The 15,758-nt window shown below is 34.8% G+C and overlaps 1 protein-coding gene across 1 annotated transcript; it reads left to right on the forward strand.

The window, feature by feature from the left end:
• The first annotated feature begins 11,594 nt into the window (after nt 1–11,594).
• Nucleotides 11,595–12,685, forward strand: LOC113333869. The gene is made up of 2 exons (XM_026580239.1): nt 11,595–12,028; nt 12,079–12,685. Exons 1-2 carry the CDS (start codon nt 11,595–11,597, stop codon nt 12,683–12,685), a joined length of 1,041 nt encoding a protein of 346 aa, XP_026436024.1.
• The last annotated feature ends 3,073 nt before the right edge of the window (nt 12,686–15,758 follow it).

Raw genomic sequence — 15,758 nt, forward strand, 5'->3', positions numbered from 1 at the left:
TTCACGACTAGTTCCGGCCATTCTCGTGTTGTTGCATTACAACTAATTTGGACGCAGGGAAGAACACGGATTTTGTGTACGAGATTTGGGAGAGTGTTTGAGTAGGACGAAACCAAGAGAGAAAGTGGTTGCTGCCGTTGGTGATGATCGGTGATCTCGATCATGATTGATCATGGTAACAATGTGGTTGTTGGTTGTCTCGAGGTGATTCTTGTGGTGTTACTGCTATTGAGCCAACCATAACAGTGAGGATCATCGGTGGTGAAGAAACATAGTTGAACATGGAATACTCGGGTAACGGAGATTGCCAGTGATTGATGGAGTTGGTCGTTGCTGCCATGAATGACGCAGAGATGATGAGGGGTGTTTCAGTGATGTACATGAGTCGAAACTAAACAGGGAAGAACTCGGTCAGTTAAGGAGAAATGAAGATAATGATCGATGTTGATGGACGGAGCTCGAGCTTTGCGTTGATAATGAGGACTGATGGTTCTTCGCTGTTGCCGGATCGGTGATAGAGGAATTTAAGATGGAGTTACGTATCCGGACTTGGATATGGGGCCGAGTTTGAGAGAAGTCAGGGAGGCGGTGATGGAGTTTGGTTGTTGTGAAAGACTAGTTGAGGATAAATATGAGAAGATTTCCGAGCAGGTGAAATATTTAGAGCGTATGGGAAATGGGATTTTGGTACAACAGGGTACACCAAGTTGAATGTAAGGTTAGCTGTTAAGAAGCCACGTCGTCCCCACTGAAGATCCAACCAATCACAAGCCATGCTCATTCTGCTACGACGCTCCTTGTTACACAGAATCAGCAGCAGCTGTTTTCTACCCATCTGAAACACAGTTGACCGACTAAGAGTTGTTATCAAATAAGGAAATTCCGGAGAATGATGTCGGTAGGAAAGCCTATATAAGGCTTAGTTCCGGGAAGAAAAAAAATACTAAAACTTTAGAGAGGGAGAAAAATAAAAAGAGAGGAGAGAGGTTCTTAATCCATATTTTAGGGTTTACCCCTTTAGGGGGAAACCAAACTATTTTCTTCTTTTTTCTTCTTATATTTTTTTTGGTTTTAGTAAACCTATGTGTAACTAATTTCTATCGGTTAAGGATGAATTCAATGTTCTAGCGTGAAGCTTTATTATTATATAAATCTATTTGAAATTTTAATCATCATCGTTTGTTTTCATTATATCTAGGGTTCATGATTGATTTTTAGATTGGTTTGGAGTGCACGCTAGATTAGTATGTTAATCATTCTATTGCTAGTAGCGAGTTGAGCGATCCGTAATTTTCGTGCATCTCCTACACAAGTGGAAAACATGAGACCTTACAGAGGGATTCTGTAAAGCAATTGTGTGTGGAAACAACACCAGTAAGTGAACCGAGCGTACTGAGTTTAACTGCTGGAATCAAACCTAAATTCACAAAACCTAAAGCATTCGGTTGAGTTACACCTTGTAAGCGTACCTCAAGGCGGCTCAGTTGGATAGAATCTAGTGACTAAGCGTACCTGTTATCGGTGATACAAGGAGTTTTGGGGATAGCAAGGCGTACCTGCTATTCTACGGTTGGTGATGAATGGTTCTAACGGAAGATAGATAAGTATTCTAATCCAGTAATTGTTTGGTAACGACGAAGAATTCCTTAATCATCTCTTTTATTTATTATTTTCTTTATATTTATCTTACAACCAAAACCCCCTTTTGCTATTTACTTTATCTTGATATTTCAAATAACCTATCAATTACACAGCTCTCTGTGGGAACGATCTCTTACTACCGATATATTATTTATTTAATTAGTGGGAAATATCTCGATTAATTTGTTGTGGTTACGACACGCATCACTGACTGTCTAGTTGATTCTCTAGAAAGTATTTCGGAGTTAGTCCATACAGATTGCTAAGCGAAATATTGGGTGGTGTTGTTAGACCCCCGTTTTTACAGAAACAATGGAGGGTATTTGTGAGTGGTGGAGGTGGTAACATTACTGGTGGTGGAAAAAATAGTGGGCGTGGCTGGTTGGCTGGTTTCTACGTACGGTGGTGGATGTTAGTGAATAGTATTGGACAATAATAATTTTGTGTCTTTACAGAATGGGCAACCTCTTATTGTGATAAATGTAGTTGGCTGTTTTTAGCACAACTAGTAAGGACAAAAGCTTGTCTAAGTTAGGCTAGATAAAGAGCGGTCGAGATTTGTCTAGGAGGGATAAATCTACGACCGTGATTTTTCCAACTAACCATTATAAATGCTTTATTAATTAGTGTCATATTAATTGCTCATAATTAATTTTTCATGATAAATGTTCATTTAATGAATCTAGTAAATACATAATTTTATTAATAAATAAGTTTATTAAGACTATATATATATATATATATATATATATATATATATATATATATATATATATATATATATATATTGATCGGCAAAGAATTTGGTGCTGGCGAGTTTCGAACTCAGGTAACTGGTATCATTACCCAATGACTTTACCATTGTACTACAGTGACCCGGGTTAAAAAGTATATTAATAATTTCTAATGGTGGTAATGAAAAACCAGTGGGTAGTGGAAACAGTGGTGGAGGTGGTAACATTAAATGTTCATTTAATAAATCTAATAAATACATATTTTTATTAATAAATAAGTATACATATATTAATTGGTAAAGAATTTGGTGTTGGCGAGTCTCGAACTCAGATAACTGGTATCATCATCCTATGACTTTACCATTGTACTACAGTGACCCCCGTTAAAAATTATATTAATAATTTTTAATGGTGGTAGTGAAAGAAGCAGTACTGGGTGGTGGAAACAGTGGCGGGTATTTGTGAGTGGTGGAGGTGGTAACATTACTGGTGGTGGAAAAAATAGTGGGTGTGGCTGGTTTCTACGTACGGTGATGGATGTTAGTGAATAGTAGTGGACAATAATAGTTTTGTGTCTTTACAGAATGGGCAACATCTTGTTGTAATAGATGTAGTTGGCTGTTTTTAGCACAACTGGTAAGGACAAAACACAAATATTTTGAGGAGGATACTAGATCATATAAGACAATATGATCATGACCGCTAGATCACCCAAATGGGATCCCAGTTATTTATAGTACCCGATCGAATAAATCATGGTTTTTATGGATCAATTTATACTTGCAGAATAAAAAATAAAATTTGGATAAGTTAGGATAGATAAAGAACGATCAATTTATACTGCATAACATAAATCTACCGCTATAAATGATCACGTTTAATTAAATTTAATAATAAATGTTCAATTGATATCTCGTAATAAATGTTTCTTTAATTAATCAAATGGATATATTTTTGTTGATACATAATAAATTTATTTGATATTAACCATATCAGTAAGCATTAATGGTGGTTGTGATGGTGGGCAGTGGTGGGGATAATGGTAGTGGGTATTGGTGAGACTGGTGGAGTGGTGACAATAATGTGTTGGTGGAAGAAGTAGTGGTAGTAGGGTGAGAAAACGTGTCCTAAGATAGGTAAATTATGTAGTTACCTTTGGTTAATTTTTCTTTGTTTTGTTTTAATTTGATTTTAGTTTTCAAATTATTTTTTTTTATTTTTTTAAAATTAAAACAATTTTCAAAGAACGCGCAATTGGGGGATATGAAAACTAGGGGATATAAATTACTTCTCCCAACCAATAGTGTTTGCTAAGGGGTGTTTTTGGGGGGGCAAAAATACTAAAATACCCTTCACTCAAAATAAAAATATAAAAACTCCAAACCAAGAAACAAAATCATATCCCCATTTCCATCTTCACTTCTTATTAATCTCTTTTAGGGTTAGGGATTTGAAACCTAAATATTCCCCATTCCCTTTCACATTCTAAATTTTTCTCACTCTCTTTCAAATTCTCTTCTCCTTCTCTGACTATGCCGGTATTGATGAAGACCATGCCGGAAGTAATGAAGACCATGCCCGAAGTGATGAAGACCATGCCGGTAGTGATGAATACCATGCCGGAAGTGAGGAAGACCATGCCGTAAGTGATGAAGACCATGCCGGTAGTGATGAAGACCATGTCGGAAATATTTTTTTTTTACATAACCAGAATTGATGAAGACCATGCCGGAATTGATGAAGACCATGCCGGGAAATGGTACCGGCATGCTTGGTAACTAACATTCAATGCCGTAACTAAATGCCGGCATGCTCGATAGAGATCTATCAATTCCATGAAGATAATAAATTCGATCGTTGTGGTCGGACTCTATTTGTCGATTTCTGACCACATTCTCCATAGGGCCCTCTTATCTCTTCCTTCTCCGAGCTCGGGTTATGGAAGAACAAACCGATAAGGAGGTATCAGCAGCGGTAGTCAAGTGAAAAAAAATCAGTTTTCTGGATACTTTACATCATGTGCCACCAAAGAAATTTAAGCAACATACTATGCCATTAGTAGTACCGGCATGCTCGAGAATTAACTAACTGTCCCGACCGTGGACTGATTAAAACCAGGAAAAAAAATTCAAAACAGAATAGGTTTTGAATTTCAAAACCAGAAAAAAAATTCTCCGAGACGCTGTCTCGCACTCTGCTAGGGGGCGCTACCCCCTAGACCCCCTGGATAGTGTACCGGCATAGTTTTTTGGTTGAATATTATGCCGGCTTGAATTTCAAAATGGGGGATAAGCTCGGCCCCGGCATGGACGTGGTTATGCTGGTATGGCTGCTTCCGACATTGTATTCATACCATGTACATGCCGGCACCGAGCTTTTTCAGCTGCAAAAATGGTGGATTCAAAGAAAAAAATCAAAATTTCAACATCTTAGCAGCAATTCTTTGTTCACAATCATCCTCCATTTTCAACAAAAAAAGTTCTTTCTCAAATACTTTTTCCCTCCTTTTACTCTCACCTCACTCACCCAAATACAAATAAAAATACACACTAATCATTTAACAAATACTTGAGATTTTTCCTAATTATAATTAAACACTAAACCTGATTAGTGAGGGGGTGGATTAGGAATTATATAAAATACTTAGATAAGGGGTGACCTTGATATTTAAATCCAGTTTTTGTCATTTTCCTCTATCCCCCAATTAGTTTTAGTATCCCCCAATCGCGCGTTCTTTTTAAAGGCCAGATTTTCCAAAAAAGAAGATGTTGTGATTTTAAGATTTGCCGAGTAGAGGCAGGAAGAAAAATGAAACATATAAAAAAATTGACCAAACACAAGGATACACGCGAAGTAATTTATAATCGGTTCAGTTTCTCACATCTCTTTTATTCCCATTTTTTGTCATGGTTTCTGTTTCTGTCATTATTTCTCACCTACTTCATGGGATTTATGCAAGGCTGCGCGTCAATTAATTGTAATTGATTCAGTTTCTCACACTTCTCTTTATTCCCCTTTTTTGTCATGATTTCATTTTTTGTCATTTCTCCCCAACTTCGTGTAGTTATGCATGCTTGAGAAACAGTTCATGATAATAGGTAAAGAGACAAGAAAATAAATGGATCAAGAATTAAATATTATTATAAATTTTAGGAATATGAAATAAACACAAATCTATGTAAATTGGGAACCCAACAATTTATATCAAAGAGAAAAGTTAAATTCTAATGCTAACAATTTGCAAGATTAATCTAATTGATTTTAAAGTAATTTTAGTTGTTTTTAGTTTTCTTACAAGTTTGGTGAATGACCTTTGATGATATTTTTTGAAGTAGTAAACGAAGTAATGTTCTACTACCCATAGGATTTGCTCTAACGATTAACTATGTTTGTCCCAAAGGGTTGTATGACTTACATACACAATATTAAAAGATGCGAGGATAAGGACATGTTTATTAACCAACTCCTCAAAACAATTAGATGTGGATCAATCGATTCGATTCTTCTCAGACAATTACGACGTGTATGAATGGATGAATACATTTGAAACATATATCCTTACCCGTGCCGTTACGACACCTGTTAAGACCTAGTATATATATAACAATATTATTAACAAAAAAAAAAAAAAAAAAAAAAACTAGAACTATCACAAACCCATTAAATTTAATTTTTCACAAACCCATCGTTTTTAGAGGGCTCATCTTCTTCTCTTCTTCCCTCTTCCTTGTCGTATCGATTCAAAGAAATTTCCGCAAATCCATTATTTGTGATTCGTTTTTCATTGAATAACATGAGTAGTAACCACCAAAATGAGTTGAAAATGGAAGTTGCGGAGAGAAGTTCGGCTAAGAATTATGTGAAAATTTTTGTTGAACTAGCCGAACTCAGTTTTAATGGAATTTTTTCTTTCCATACCAAATTTGATAGGACGAATTTCTTCTTTTTTATTTGTTTAATGTTTATGGGGTTTATCTGTTTTGTGGGTTAGCTGCTGCTGATAATTTCATCTTTATCATAATGAATAGGATGAGTCATGAATGTTTGATGATCAATTTGATATGTTGGGAATATTTTTGTTTGAGACGGATTTCTTTTTATGTTTGTTTAATGTTTAATTTTTTTGTGGGTCCAGATAATTCTAAGAAGACAAACTCCTCAGGAAGTATGTTTGTTGAGTTAACAACGATAGAGTTGATCTTTCCTGACACCACCAAGTCCATTACACTTACTGTACTGCTTCTGTTGCCGCCAGAAGTTATTGACCTTTTTAAAGGCAATAAGGGAGATAAACACGCGGTTGAGTTGACATCTATAGCCCTATCAGCACTGGCGGTGATTATAGTGGCAGCAACACCGTTTATTCTTCGGTGGCTCGATAGGAAAAACCGGAGGAAAAGCAAGTTTCCATGTAGAAGAGGAAAGGAAAACAGATTCGGGAGAACACACTACAAAATAGAAGGCCTTTTGGACGGCTAAAAAGCGTCCCAAAAAGTCCTAAAACCGTCCCAAGAAGCATTTGTGACGGTTTGTGTCCGTCCCCTATTCTACCGTCACTAATACTTTTTTGTCATACTTTCTTTTAGGGACGGCCTAAAAATAGCCTTAAATTAATTATCTCGTGACCTATAGGGACGGTCAGACCATGAACGTCCCAAATAACCATCTCTAGGGACGGTTTTGAAAAAATGACCGTCTCTAGAAACCACCTGTTTTGTAGTGACAGGAAAGTAAAATAATGGAAGATGAAGTTATATAAGACCTGAAAAAGAATTCAAAAAGGTTGTAGTTTTTATCTCCTAGACTAAGTCATATGGTCTTCTAATCTAGCAGTTAGATTCGCAGTCCACGTCAGCTAGGGAACCTCCTAAGTCCTATGTGAGTGCTAATTTAGCAGCTAGATTAGCAGTCCACGTCAGCTGGGACCACTGCCCAACGTTGTTTGGTTCAGCGCTTTAAATTTCAGACGTCAGATCAAATTTTGTGATTTTTGTGAGCGCTGAGCGGTTTCAGCGCTAAGGTCACTTTTTGAACGCTGAACCATTCAGCGCTTCAATCTCGCTGCTAGTTGAACTGCGAGCACATGCTAGGAGAGAGAACTAGTGTTAACTTTTAGGCCATGCTTTTTTTTTTGAATTGCAACACTTAACTGCCAATCTAGCAGCTCATTCTAGCCCATATGACTTAGCCTTAGTTTGCCGTTTTTTTTATTTAACTGAAGAAAGAAGACTGAGAACCAGAACGACAAATTGACTATTATACCCCTACGTTGATGTACACCTACCTTAGGATGTAGGTGAAATTACGTCGAGATAAATTGAAGAATCCCTGAGAAATTAAAAATTCTTGTGAAATAGAAAAGAGAATAAGAAGACACAAAGTAGAAGGGAAGAAGAGAGAGGGAAGTTCTATTCATATATGTGTTAGACAAACATTAGAGCCTCTATTTATAGGGCTAGACACAAGGGCATCCCAATAATGAATGAGATTCACCCTAGATATTCTTAACATATTTACACGTTTTTAACACTCTCCCTGATGACATTGTGTCTAAGCTAATTACAAATGTACCAAGAAAACTCAGAATAGAAAACACTGAAATTGCATAAGTATGTAAAGACTCTGACAGTGTCGGACACGCATATGTTGCCTCGTTAAAACCTTGACAAGGAAAACCCAGTGGGACAAAACCTTGACGAAGGGAAAAGAGTACAACGCGATAAGTCCAGTAAACGCACCTTTGATGATGCCGCTCCCCCTAATGAGTATTTCAGTTAAATCTTAGCTTGCAAATCTTTGAGTCGTGACTTCCCAATTTGATGAACAAATTTCTTAAATGCAGAAGATTCTTGTTCTTTCGTGAAGAAAATTTCTACTTGATGAAGTCTTATTTTGTGTTATTCTTCTAATAGTAGTTTTCTCGAGTCTCCATGTTTCTTTAAATACATTGACGACTTGTGTCTTGGGTTGCTAGATTCTCGGAGATGATTTGCAGAACTAATTGATGTAGTCTCTTCAACAAAGGGCCAAGATGTAGATACAATACCATAAGTGAATAAAATTGTATTTGTGGGTCGTGCCTTATGTGAATCAGAATGACATCCAAATTATATTTGTTAGACCAAGTTAATGGTGGGAATCCACCAAATAACCAAAATTTGATATAACTCCCCCTTGGATGACCACCATGTTGAATTAAATTGCTCCACTAAAACCTTGCAAGTAAAACCCGATGGGAAAAAATTTGGACGAAGGAAAAAGAGCGCAAACATCAACATTTTGAAAAATAAAATAAAATTAAACGTCAACGAGATGTTGCCTTGTTAAAACCTTGTCAGGTAAACCACATGGGATAAAACCTGAAACGAAGGGAAAAGAGTTTGACGTAAATATGGATGATAACCCAACTATATGAGTTTTACAAAAGAAAGGCATCAAAATAATAACTCTAGTCTATTTCAAAGACGAGTTTAAACTATGGAATTTATGCTGCTAAAACGTGGATTTTGGTGCTTTTAAGGACTCCTCAAGAGACCTATGTAGTTGATATCATCAACCAATTAATCTGGATTTCTGGTCTTGTACCAAATTTCTAAAAACACATAGAGGATTATTCAACCTGACATAATCGAGTCAACTGGTTGTCTGAATATAACTTGAATCCTCTAAGGATTACAAATTCGAATATGTTCTCCGAACATATACGAGTCCTTCAAGGACTACCACGCCAAATGTGTCTTATAAGAAGAACAATTATTGAACCAATCCTAGGGTCTAAGCGAAAATAAAACCCTCAAATCGTTTTTACAACAAACATATTTCTCGTATAAAGACGCAATATGACTACACCAACATGTAATTGATAGGCTTGGAATGTTTAAGAGGTTAAGTTTGGATCCAAAATTGCATCAATCAAGAAACTAATCCAATCTAACTTGGATTGTATGCCAACCAATCACATATGTCGATATTCCTTTGCAAAGGGGTTCGAAGCCACCATCATTTATTTAAGTAACTACTTTAAATGAATATTCGACAACATATTAACTAATTACAAACCCACACAATTCTCAAGTTTATGAATATCTTGAAAAATTCTCAGAATTACTGGTACCCGCGCTCGCGGGCATTATAATCTCATCTTCAAGTGAGAAGATATTATATTTGAGAATGTGGATTTGGTTGACTCAATTGGAGCACTACCTGTAGACTCTTATAGAACGCTACTTTTCTGATGTGACTGGATTTCCTCTTAAGAGGCAAAAGCTTATATATATAAAATCAAAATGAAAAATTTCATGCCGATCATATACAGCCTTAATCGATTTGATCATGATGGGAAAGAAATTGATATAACTTTTAAGTTAATTAATACCAACTTCTAGTAGTTTATATTCTCCCCCTGATCGTGGAAGAAATACTTTCATCTCATTTACAAAATCTTATAGTTTTGAAAAGTATTGTCTGATTTATTCAAGGACATATACCAATGATAATTTCTGGGTTTACAAACATCAGGTTGTACCACAGATAGATACTGACTCAACAAAAACCATTTTTAAAAATTATTTCTTTCAATATTTGTTTACTAGACATACATATATATGATAAACCATGGATTACTTTTGAAAACCAAATTTAATTGGTTACAAAAACATATAAAATATGCAAACGAATTAAGAGTCCATTAATTATGTGACCTAATAGGTCCGATAAAATATTAATTCATCTGAGAATGAAATAATGGACACTTTCTTATGAAAATAAAATTAAATCAAGATCAATTGAGTATAATCACTACAAAGCTGGGGCGGAGCCTGCCCATTGCAAGGGTGTGCATTTGCATCCCTGCCCAGCTGGCTCCAAAGCCTATTTTAGACCGAATTAGAATTTTTTTACATGTATAAGCCTATTTTTGCTATTTTGCACCCCCTAAAAAAATAGCACCCCCATCTCACAATTCTTGGCTCCGCCCCTGCTACAAGGAGTAGTCATATTTGCTAATGAGTCGGGTGCGCACCCATTGATCTTTAAGTTCCTTAAAATATTCCAACTACAAGTGAAACAAATCTGGACTTTGGAGATTATAACCGAAAAAGAAAAGATTTTTTTTTCCAATATCTTTCAAGAATGTAACAATTTTTATTCATTGGTATTTGCAATTAGTTTAAATCATGATAATGATATAGAAAAATCAAATTACAATTGGTTTAAATGATTCTTTTGATAAAAATAAAGAAACCATTATTGTTATTCTTTGTAGAGCAAAATCTACTTTTTGGTTGATGAAGATTTCTTTAAAGGAATAAAAATTGATAACCAAAATTGGCTAAAAGTTCTTAGAATGCCAATTTTTACATCTCTTAAAGAAAAGAGATGGGGAAAACCAATATAAATTGGTTTGTACAATCTACCAAAATTTAATTGACAAAATATAAAAAATATATTGACGTTTTATTCATCGCATAGGAAAAATGCACTTTGTGGTTAACGAATGGTTTCTTGTAAAAAGAAAAATAGAAACCATATAAGATAAATCACAAGATCATTGTGTAGAGGACAAGGATACCAAATTTAATTGACTCTAGGTTTTTCAACCATGCATGTGATTAAATACCATAAAAGTAACTAAATCGCGATGACACCAATTTTTGGTAATTACAGTTTCATTAAGGAATAGAAACTGTAAACCATCTTTTAATGAATTATTATTTATTTTTTTTCTTTCTCTATGAGAAAAGGAGAAGAAAGGAAATCAAACTTCCACGAAGCCGATCACCTATGTTCTACAAATATAGACCATATAGTTTTTGGATTATCCAACGGATTTTAAGTGCACTAAAAATGGAAAAAATAACTTAAAAGGATACCATATTCTTCTGGCTACTGCAGGAGCCAAAGATATAAATCCATCGCAGAAGAATAGTCCATAGTCTTAGAGCATCTACGTAGATTCACAGAATTGAGTCCATCATTGTCAACAAGGCAATTTGATAATATGCCAAACAACACTATTAAATTGATTTAACCAACTGTGTTATGGTGCGATATATATCAACGAGCCTTTAAGCTCTTAAATCTCTCAAAGGAAACAATAACCAACAACATATCGACTACTACAATGGCGATTAGACTAAATGGAAGTACCTGCAAGTCTTCATACCTTATAGAGGACTTAGGCAAGAGGATACTTTATCCCCTTACCTCTTCATTTTATCTATGGAATATCTAGCTAGATCTTTAATTGTGGCAGAATCTCTTAATCTGCTGAAAGGTATCAAGGTTGCAAAGAATTCCATTTTTATCAATCATCTGTTGTTTGCAGATGATTGTATGTTGTTCTTCAATGCTGACAAGACTAGTATTGCTCAAGTAAAGACTTGTCTGAAGCAATTTAGTGAACTCTCAGGTCAACTCATTAATTTTTCCAAATCGTCAGCATTTATTAAAGGTGATCTGCTGTATGAAGACAAGTTATCTATTCAGAATGAATTAGGAGTTAAAGAACTATGCACCTCAGATAAATATCTTGGACTTCCTATACTCTTAGGAAAATCAAAGAACAACTCTTTTAGATCTATACAAGATTCTTATGAGCATAGATTTCAAGGTTGTGTGCAAAGACTCTTAATCAGGCAGCAAGGTCAACATTGGTAAAGTCAATTTTCAACACAATTCCTACTTATTATATGAGTAATTTCAGGCTTCCTAGGAATATAATAAGCAAATTAGATTCTATACAAAGAAAATTCTGGTGGGGTCACAAATCCAATAAAGGTTTAAATTTGATTGCTTGGAGTTCTCTTTGTCATTCTAAAGCTGATGGAAGTTTGGCATTTAGAAATCTAGAGCGATTTAATCTTGCGCTGATAACCAAACATGCTTGGAGATTATGCAAAGAGATGGATAAGGCTTGGGTAAAGATTATGAAAGACAGGTATTCTCCATACTCTGACTTTCTTCATCTACAAGATTCTCCTACTAACTCCTCTTGGATCTGGAAGGGGCTGGAAATAGGACTATATTATGTTAGGAAATTCTATAGATGGGATGTCAGATGCGGAACTAGAATACTGGTTTGGTATGATAAATGGGTAGAAGGTTTAGAACATCCACCAACTCCAAATGCTTCTTTTAAGGAACCAGCTATAATAGTCTATGTTTCTGATTTAATGCTGCAGAATCCAAGAAGATGGATTGCTCAGCTTGTTATGGATCTTTTTCCGCCAGAAATAGCTTGTTCAATTCTGAATATGCATTTGGTCCAAGTAGGCAATGATAAAATGATCTGGGAACCACGTAGAAATTGAGAATTTTCAGTTAAGTCTACTTACAATGCTCTAATGAGACAAACTAGCTTAACTGACTATTCTCAATTTAATAGATTAAACATCAATTGGAAGTCATTATGGAAAACAAATACTCCTCATAAGGTAAAGCTATTCATTTGGAAATGTCTTAAAGGAATAGTGCCGACTGCAGTTGAGCTTAAAAGTATAGGAAAAACATTGATACAATTTGTCCTAGGTGTTCTCAAGAGGATGAAACAATTCAACACTTACTGTTAGATTGTGATCATTCCAAGTCAGTGTGGTTATCTATGAACGTCAATGTGGCCCAATTACAACATCATCATATTCAGGTTACAGATTGGATAGCAAGTTGGTTTGATGATTCAAATAACAATTATTCTCAAGATAAAGAGTATTGGATTTTAACTGTTATGATAACAGTTTGGTTTATATGGAAAAACCGATGCTCTAAGGTCTTTCAAAATAAGAATCAAAATGTGTGTTCAACAATTTATTACATAAAAAGCATGATAAACCAATGCTCTCTCAATAACTTTATAAATAGGAAACACAATCATAGAAAATCTAATCAGAATTGGATGCCTCCTTTAGCTCATGAATTGAAAATAAATATTGATGCTTCATTTGATTATAGTACTTCAAACTTTGGAATTGGTCTAATTGTTAGTGACTCTTCAGGGCAATGCTCGGGCATCAAAGGCAAGTACTTATATGGAGAAGTAGATCTAGAGCAAGCTGAATGCCTGGCCATGAAAGAAGCTTTATTGTGGGCTAGTGATAATCATTTGCAGAATGTTATCTTTGAAAGTGACTGCATGAATCTTGTTGAATCGGCCAGGAGTACTAAATCTTTAGTTCACTGGAGGAACCAAGGATTATTTGATGAAATTAAGCACCTAATCTCTTTTGTTTCTTGCTCTACTGTTACATATGTACATAGATCGGCAAATAATGTTGAGCACGTAATAGCAAACACTCTAAGAACTGACAGAGTTTCTTTTGCTTATGGTTGTAACATCCCATCTAAGTTTGCAAAAATTATAAGGGATGATCAAACTAACTGTCAGATGAAGTTATGTAATTAATGTTTTAGTAATCAATGTTGTTTCGCATCAAAAAAATCAATAACCAACAAGAAACTTAGGAAGAAATTAAGAAAAATAAAATCATAAAATTAGTTGATGGTTTTGCCGGGAGCTGGCAGATAAAAGTTAGTGGGCCTCGATTCATCCATGAATATGATCAACAACCATATAGGAGCTACTTAGGCTTTTGTTCCGTGTGATTCATTAAGGTTAAAAACTCTTCGTTTTTGAATAGGCATCAATCTTTGTTAGAACAAAGAGCAGAAACCTATAATAAAAACAATATAAAATCTATTAGAATATTTTTAATAAATTAAAAAAAGAAAGAAAAATATCAAACCAATAGAGGAGAACATATATAGATATTGAGTCTTCTCCGCTTGTACCGCTTCTACCAATCATTTGGTAGAGCAACGTGCATGATAACGTCTTGTGAAATAGAAAAACGAATAAAAGGACGCAAAGTAGAAGGGAAGAAGAGAGAGGGAAGTTGTATTCATATATGTGTTAGACAAACATTAGAGCCTATATTTATAGGGCCAGACACAAGGACATCCCAATAATAAACAAGATTCACCCTAGATATTCTTAACATATGTACACGTTTATAACAAAAATTCATTTTTACGTTTTATACACGCCACGCCATGAACAAAAGTTCCTGATAAATCAAAATATTTCTCTCTCTGTTCTTCTTCAGTGTTCTAGTTCAAAATTTAACCCTAACAATGTATTTTAGATGATGAAGACATACGATATCGATTTAAAATCTAAGACTGGAAATATCGAATTGGATAATCCATTTCCACTTCGTAAATATTATCGAATCGGTGATTGTCTTCTTAAACAGGTTTAATTTTCTTAATCTCATCTTTTAATTGCTTTGTTTGGTTTGAATTTTACCTCTATTTAATTTTTTGTTTCAGTTAGTGTTTATTTTATCCTTCCTAGGATAGTGAACTTAGGATATAGTGATTTAGTTTCAAATATTAGGGTTTGAGTTTTTGTTGAGATGGAAAACTAGGGATGCATTGATCATTAATGTGATAATTTTCCATACAATTGTAGAGAAAAAGTGATTTTTGTGTATAATTTGTAAGCTAGAATATATTGATAATGAGGTGATTAGCTGATTGGAAATTCAAGGTATAACATGAATAATATATGTGTTGCATTATCGTATTGTGGTTGTCATAGGAATATATCCACCTATATGTATAAATCCCCAGACTGCTGAAATGATCACTGATACTTTGTTTTACTACATTAGTGATGAATCAAACTAGTCTATAGGTTACAAGATATATATACCCATGTTGGCATGATTTACTTGTTTATTTATTGATTTTAGTTCTACTTTTTTATTTTATGTTGGTATTTAGGATGATGTCTATCGGGAGGAGGGGATCATTATTGATTCGTATATTATGCTTGATAGACAAGGTAAAAAAAAGGACATCTTTGCCATGTTATGTTCACTTAAAATAATTCTACAGTTCTGATTATGGATTGATTGACTTGTTTATTACCTTTCGAGTTTGGTGGCAGAAACTATTTCATGCCATCGAGATTACAAAGTCAAATTTCCAAAGCTAAGATCTACGTACAAGAAAGTGAATTGATTGAAATTCTACACTTGTTTCTCTCTGATTACTTCTTTTTAGGTAGATATTTTTCAAATGCATGCATTGTAATGCTACCCATTTGGTATCTGTTTCTTTTCAGAAACTTGCAGTTGTCATGTCTGAGCTTGAATCTATTAAGCCGGATGTTTATCGTCGAGTGGCAGAATTGAATAAAGGTTATTATCATCCACATTCTGCTCATTCGACTAACCAACAAATTACGTCTGACATGGAGACTAGTCAGGTCTGCTTCCACCACCCCCCACCCCCTTTCCATAAACTAAATTTAGTGATTGAAAGCCTTAATTTTCACTGTTTTTTGAATCATTAGTATCATGTTATTATTTTTCAATGTTTGTT

Source organism: Papaver somniferum, unplaced genomic scaffold, assembly GCF_003573695.1.
Source record: "Papaver somniferum cultivar HN1 unplaced genomic scaffold, ASM357369v1 unplaced-scaffold_135, whole genome shotgun sequence".
Lineage (NCBI taxonomy): Eukaryota > Viridiplantae > Streptophyta > Magnoliopsida > Ranunculales > Papaveraceae > Papaver > Papaver somniferum.

Coding starts and splice junctions, on each gene's coding strand:
- LOC113333869 (XM_026580239.1), top strand. CDS start 11,595: ATGGAATATCTAGCTAGATCTTTAATTGTGGCAGAATCTCTTAATCTG. Junction 12,029..12,078: donor AGGCAGCAAGGTCAACATTG/GTAAAGTCAATT, acceptor GAGTAATTTCAG/GCTTCCTAGGAATATAATAA.